At 40.5% G+C, this 7484-nt stretch overlaps 1 protein-coding gene across 3 annotated transcripts in view; it reads right to left on the reverse strand.

The window, feature by feature from the left end:
• The window catches only part of Wdr33 (WD repeat domain 33), a 130528-nt gene that overhangs the window by 61898 nt on the left and 61146 nt on the right, over nt 1–7484 (reverse strand). Inside the window, exons 9-10 of one of the 3 annotated variants that reach the window (XM_029558110.1) lie at nt 5803–5860; nt 4308–4410 (exon numbers count right to left, since the gene is read on the reverse strand). The exons of the other annotated variants lie outside the window; for them this stretch is intronic. Coding sequence (XP_029413970.1) covers nt 4323–4410; nt 5803–5860 — 146 coding nt within the window. The 3' untranslated portion in view covers nt 4308–4322. Of the gene's footprint in view, nt 1–4307; nt 4411–5802; nt 5861–7484 lie in introns of those variants that run through there. 3 annotated transcript variants of the gene reach the window in all.

The raw sequence follows: 7484 nt of genomic DNA on the forward strand, positions 1-7484 counted from the left end.
TATATATATATATATATATATATATGTCTGTGTACCACGTGTGTGGGTCCTTTCATAGAATACAGGGTATCTTATTGCCTGGAGCTTAAGTTATAGGTGGCTTTGAACCACCTAAAGTGGGTGCTGGGAACCAAACTTGGATGCAGCACTGGGAAAGCAGAAAGCGCTTTTAATCATTGAGCCACCTCTCCAGCCCTCCCTATTATTTCTTAAGAAAAACATATGCAGAAGCTGGGCATGGTGGCACATGCCTCTAGTCCCAGCATCCAGGAGGCAGAGGCAGGCAGATCTCTGGGGGGCTGGAGAGATGATTAAAGGGTTAAGAGCACTGGGTGCTCTTGCAGAAGACCCAGATTCAGTTCTCAGCACCCACATGGCAACTAAGAACCATCTGTAATTCCAGTTCCAGGGTACCTGACCCCCCCTTCTGGTCTCCACAGGCACTGTACACATGGTACACTTACATATAAGCATAAGACTACTACACATAAAATAAAAACTAAAAAAACGAAAACACTGATACTTCAGTCACTAAACTCTTTTTTAAAATATATTTTATTATTTTTATTTTATGTGTTGCCTGCATTTATGTGAGTGTACCCATGTTGTGCAATGCCTCAGAGGTCAGACGGTCAGTTCATAGCGTCCATGTGGGTGCTGGGAATTGAAACCAGATCCTCTTTGAGAGCACTGAGTGCTCTTAACCACTGAGACACCTCTCCAGGCCTACTAAACTATTTCTTAGAACCAGATGGCATATGTGGGCTAATCTACCACCAAGTGCATTCCAGGTGCTGCTTTATAAAAACAACTGTCATCAACACTGCTGTAGCTTGTTCAATCTGATCTTTGACCAATTTATCATTGTTACTAAATCATGACCTCCCTACAATAGTGAAAGGCTTGGTATACATGAGTATTATTAGGATATTTTAGAATGGAAAAAACAAAAAGCATTCCTTTTCTCTGGGAACTGATCTCATGTTCTCAATGAAGCCACAAAGTTATTACAGATTATCGTTCTGTTAGCCAACCTCACTGAATATCTATAACAAATGTAGTCATTATGAGACCACATTGAGATGAAGCAAAACAAGCCAACTACAACGAAAAAAATTCAAATCCACATGTGCATGTAATTTCTTTCTCCAAATGGCAGGTCTTTACTAATTCCAACTTTATTCTCATTCAAGTTTACCCGACATAAGATTTATTGATACCCAATCACCTTTTGACAGCACTAAATAAGACCAAGCCTCCAACTCCTTAAACCACCTCCAATGTTACCCAAAACAAGCTCGTATCTGGAGAGGGGACTGTAGCTCAGTAGCAAAGTCTGTGCTTAAGCCCTAGGCTCAATCCTCAGTACTATTGAAGCTCAAATCCTTAATAGACCCTTTCCAGCATTCTCTTATTGAGACACACCATGGTTCCCCATGATCTGAAAACTTTGCTGCCACAAGTAAAACAAAATAACCAACTAGGGGTGTTGAGATGGCTCAGAGGGTAGAAGTACATCCCACCAAGCCTGAAAACCTAAATCCAATCTCCAAACCCACAGAATGGAAGAGAACTGACTCCTGCAGGTTATCATTTGACCTCCACACATGCACCATGGCATACAGGAATACACATACACACACACACACCCCACATATAAATAAATGTAATAAAAAGTAACAACAAGCTGGGCATAGTAGCGCACTCCTTTGATCTCAGCACTCAGATCTCTGGGTGTTCAAGGCCAGCCTGGTCTACCTAGTGAGTTCCAGGACAGTTGGGGCTACAGGGAGACCCTGTCTCAAAAACACCAAAAAAAAAAAAAAAAAAAAAGTAACAACGAAACTATTTAACTATGGGTCTGTTCCTGGTGGTAATTACTAAAGGTAGAATGAAATTTATCTAGATGCCCTACATTTACAAAATGACTCTCAAACACAGCTGAAAGCTGGGGTGATGCCTGAGTCAATAAAGTGCTTTCTGTACAAGCATGAAGGCCTGAGTTTCCTCAGCACACACATAAAAAGTCAAGCACAGTGGCATGAGCTTGTAATCCCAGCAAAGGGAGACAGGATTGCTGGAGCTTGTTAGCTGAATCAGTGAGCTCCAGGTTCAATGTCTCAAAAATGGAGAGGGATTAAGAGAGACGGCTCAACAGTTGAGAATGTATGCTGATCTTGAAGAGGAATCTGGGTTCAGTTCCCACATGACAGAGGATCTAGGTTCAATTCCCACATGTCAGTTCCCACATGACAGAGCATGCCTTTAGTCCCAGCACTCAGGAGGTAGAGGCGGGCAGATCTCTGTGAATTCAAGACCAGCCTGGTCTTCATAGTAAGTTCCAGGCCAGATGGAGCTACAGGGAGACCCTGCCTCAAAAAAGACCAAACAAAACAAAACAGTATGAATGGGGGTGCGTGCGTGCGTGCGTGTGTGTGTGTGTGTGTGTGTGTGTGTGTGTGTAAGGAAAAATACGAAACAAAACAGTATGAATGTGTGTGTGTGTGTGTGTGTGTGTGTGTGTGTGTGTGTGTGTTTGTAAGAAAAGACCAAACAAAACAAAACAAAGGCTGAATCAAGACGTTCGAAGGTAATCTGAACCTTTCTTCTGACCACTGCAGGCACTACATGACACAGGTGCACTTACATATATGCAGGCAATAAACATATACACCTAAGTAAAAAATTTTTTAAGAAATTAATTCTAGTGATTAAGCTGTTCAGCAGGGAAAAGGCTATATTCCTCTTAAGTGCACCAAATGCGCCAGGGGTGGCCACAGTCTGCTGCAAAGTGACAGGCTATGAAAAATGTTATGTCTATAACATTTCTGCTTACCTTGCCAATTCACAAAACATGTCTGAAGAACATAGGGAAACTAGAACTATTACAAACAGTGCTGAGGAGAAAATGCTATGCTCTTCTAAATTTGTATCAGAAAAGAACAAATACCTATGCCTAAATAATCATTAAAACACTAGATTCGAAAAACAAAACAGACTGTTAAATGCATCTGTAAGACTTTGATAAGGCCAAATCTAAGTGACTTTTAGTTAAAAACACTACAAAAGCAGGAAAATTTTGTATAAACCAGTGACTGCATTTATGTATCACCTATCTATTAAATCCTGTATTCCAATAATAATATTTTTTTAAAGAGAAGGTACAGTGTTTGCTAGCATGTGCAAAATTCCAGTAATACAAAACAAAGAAAAGAAAGCCAGTTATTTGTGTCCAGGTGTCTCATACCTGCAGATTAAACAATCTCAGACCTACAATATCAGGAGTAAAAAGCTGGATCCTGTGCTAACATGTACACTTCTTTCTTTTCCTTTTTCCCTAAACAAGACAAAATGGCTTAATGTAACATTAACATTGTAGTTATGTATTACAGGCAATATAGAAATGATTTTAAAAGTACACAGGAGGGCTGGAGTACAACATAGTGACTGACAGTTACTTAGCAAGGCCCTGAGTTTAATCCCTAACTCCAAAATAAATAAAAGGGCATGAGGGGACATGTTTAGGCTATATACAAATACTACCATTTATATAAATGACTTGAGCATCCACCAATTTTGTTATTTCCAGAGGTCTTGGAACTCATCTCCAATAAGACATGAAGAGACAATCATATACTTCTGAAATAACCATTTATCCTTAAAGTAGTAAGGTAAGGAAGCTCTGAAATTAGCTCTGCAAATTACCTAAGAGTAGTTAACACTAAACATGCTATGTGTAGTCACTGGTTCCACATCTCTCAAGAATTCAATTAATTCTCACAGTAACTCAGTAAGGCTGGTACTATTATTAAACTCCATTTTCTGTCAGTAGATCTTGCCCCAGTGCCCCATGTTGCTAAGGTCTAAAACATTCAAGTTTAAGACCTTAAGATTATAATCATATGCAGTTCTGTTTTGGAGGGGGGCGGGGTTGCTGAGGAGGTTGCTTCTCATTGTTGTTTCTTGTTTTGAGACAAGCTCTTACTATATAGCCCTGGCTGGCCTCAAACTCCCAGAGATCTGTCTGCTTCTGTCTCCTAGGGTACTGGGAATTAAATGCATGCACTACTGTACCTGGCCCAGTGCTGTTCTTGCTATACTTTTTTTTTGGTTGGGGGGGTGGGGTTGTTTTGAGTTGAAGGTTTACTATATAATCCAGATTGACTTTAAGCTTCTGAGTTTAAGAGATTCTACCTCAGCCTCCCAGGAGCCAGGACTACATAAACAAGCCCTTATGCCTAGCTTTCTTTGTTTCCTTATGTTGAATTTAGTAGCAGGAAACCATGGGTGAGGTTAATCATCAAAAGAAAACCAGAGCATTTTCAGAGAGATAATAGAAGCAAACCAGTTAAAGGGTATAAAGATAATTCAAACCAACAGAAGATGAGATACGGAAACCACAAAATAAACCTGAAATGGAGAAAAAGAGAAACAGTGAAAATATCCTTCAAAGCCAGAACTACCTAACAAAGACATTAATGAATCTATTTTAGAGTACTAAAAATTGTCTTCATCTTATCTAGAAGTAGTTAGATGAATTTAGAGTAAACATGTACAAATAACAGAGGTACATATATGTGGGCAATTAAACAATTAAAAAGTAGCACAGAATCAATCAGCATGGTAGAACATGCAGGTAATTCCAGCACCCAGGAGGCTGTTGCAAGAAGATTGTCAGCCTATGCTATACATAGTATGTGACCCTGCCTTCAAGAAATAAAGAAGGGCTCAGAGAAGGCTCAGTGGGTAAGAGTGCTGGCTATATAAGTGAGAGGCCCACAGTTTGGATCCCCAGCACCCATGTAAAAAGCCAGGTGTGGCTGTGCTGTCTATAATCCCAGCCCTGGGGGAAAGTGAGAAGGGGTGGAAACAGGAGGATGACTTAGGTTTGCTGGCCAGTCAGTCTAGGAAAAACTTCGAGCTCCAGATTCAGTGAGAGACCTTGACTCAAGGGAAGAAGGCAGAGAGTGACAGAGCAAGCCACCCAATGGCTTCCTCTGGTCCCCAATGAATGCATGGGCTCAAGCACCACCATACATATACATATACATATACATATACATATACATATACATATACATATGTAAAAATCGACAAAAATTATCCTCCATACACACAAACACTACAAAAATATAATTTTTTAAAGATTTATTTACTTTTATGTGTATGAATGTTTTATGTGCAAAGTCCTAGGAGGCCAGAAGTCCTTGTTAGGTGCCAAGTAAGTGCCGGGAACTAAATCCAGGTCCTCTGGAAAAGCAGTCAGTGCTCTGAATCGCTGAGTCATCTCTCAAGCCCTCTACAATTTTTTTGAACCCAGAGCCTCACACAAGCAAGGCTACATTCCCTACCCTTTTTCTATTTGTTTTGAGACAGTGTCATGCTAAGTTGCAGAGACTGGCCATGAACTGACTCTGTAGCCCATGCAAGTCTTGATCCTCCTACCTCAGCCTACTGAGTGTTGGAACACAAGCATGTATCACCAGGCCCAAGCAAGTATCTTAAAATTTCTTTTATACATAATGATTTTGTACAGGGCTTGATGGCGCACACCTTTGATCTCAGCACTTGGGAGGCAGAGGCAGGCAGATCTTTGTGAGTTCAAGGCCATCCTGGTCTACATAGTGAGTTCCAGGCCAGCTGGGGCTACAGGGAGACCCTGTCTCAAAGAGACAATAATAATAATAATAATAATAATAATAATAATACTGGTTTTGAGGTTCCACCTACTCCTTTAAGTTTAGATATAACGCTATCTAATTCCTTAACAAACAGAAGTTGACATTTCCATATGATACATACCTTATCCACTTCACTTCTGTACTCAGTATGTCCATATGCTTGATTATCAGACTCGAGTCTGCAGCAAAATATGAAATTACACTTAACAGAAAAGCACTATCTGGTTAAGTATTATAAAACCCAACCATGGGGTTGGAGAGAAGGTTCAGCAGTTGAGAGCACTGACTGCTCTTACAGAGGACCCAGGTTCGATACCCAGTACCCACATGGCAGCTAACAACTGTTTCTAACTCCAGTTCTAGGGAAATCCAACACCATCTTCTGACCTCCTCAGGCATTGCACAACACAAGTACACTTAAATAGATGCAAGCAATACACTCATACACATAAAATAATAAATTAAAAATAAAATCCAACCAGCCATCAAAAAAAGGAGCACCTCCAATAACCTTCCTAACAGTAAGAAAATCTGGCACAATTTCAACTAAGAGAGATCAAATAGTTTCACAATAGTACATGCTCTACTCTTTCTATACAAAAAACTTTCTACAGTTAACCCCAAATACAATATACTATATTCATCACCACCTATATATACTAGACCTATACAAGGTAGCTCTGATCCTACTTCCACACAAAATCATCTAAATATCTAAAACTGAGAGACAGAAAAGGCTTAGTTGCTAAAGTGCTTGGTGCACAGGCTTAAGGATCCAAATTAGATCCCTAGATCCACATAAATAGTGAAAATGGCATTGAATACCTGTAATCCCAGTGCTGGGAAGGTGAAGACAGAAGGTTCTGATTATAGGACTTGCTAGTCAGTCTATCTAAGCAGTCTACTCCAGGTCTGGTAAAAGACTCTGCCTCAAAAAAAATAAGGTATGCCAGGCGTGGTGGCACACACCTGTAGTCCCAGCACTTGGGAGGCAGAGGCAGACGTATCTCTGTCAGTTCAAGGCCAGCCTGGTTTACATAGTGAGTTCCAGGACAGGTGGGGCTACAGGGAGATCCTGTCTCAAAAAGACCAAAAAAAAAAGGTAGATAGATGGTGGCACATGTCTTTAATCTCAGTACTTGGGATGCAGAAGCAGGAAGATCTCTGTGAGGCCAACCTGGTCTACACAGTGAGCTCCAGACTAGCCAGGGATACGTAATGATACCCTGTCTAAAAAAATAAAGCACAGCAGGTAGAGAGCCTGATTGAAGACAACAGTAGGTATCAACCCCTGGCTTCCATATGCATGTGTGCATGTGTTGTGCACATCCATGTACACACACACACAACACACAGGAACAAGCATGCCCACACATACAAATAAGTATCTAAAAATGTTTATAACCTTTTTCTGGGCATGGTGCACTCACCAATTGGGAAGTGGAGGCAAGTCACCCCTAATTACAGAGCAAAGTGAAGGCCCTGTCTCAAAAACCTAAGAATTTACATTTTTCATGTTTTATTATGTTAAACACTATAGTATTTCCTATAATCCTGAAAACAGTGGGCTTCTGCATGCAATTTTTAATCACCTGTGCATTTACAAAGCAAACCACCTTGACTAATTAAAAAAGCCCAGAATGGAGTCAGGTGAAGAATCTTGTACCACTCTCTGCATACGTGACTCATAGAAAACAAATACCTAATAAAAAAAGATAAATCTTAGAAACCCGCACTCCTTTACCATGGGGGGGGGTGTGTGTTGTGTGTGTGTGTGTGTGTGTGTGTGTGTGTGTGTGTGTG

This window comes from Nannospalax galili, unplaced genomic scaffold, assembly GCF_000622305.1.
Source record: "Nannospalax galili isolate Female #2095 unplaced genomic scaffold, S.galili_v1.0 scaffold408, whole genome shotgun sequence".
Classification (NCBI taxonomy): domain Eukaryota; kingdom Metazoa; phylum Chordata; class Mammalia; order Rodentia; family Spalacidae; genus Nannospalax; species Nannospalax galili.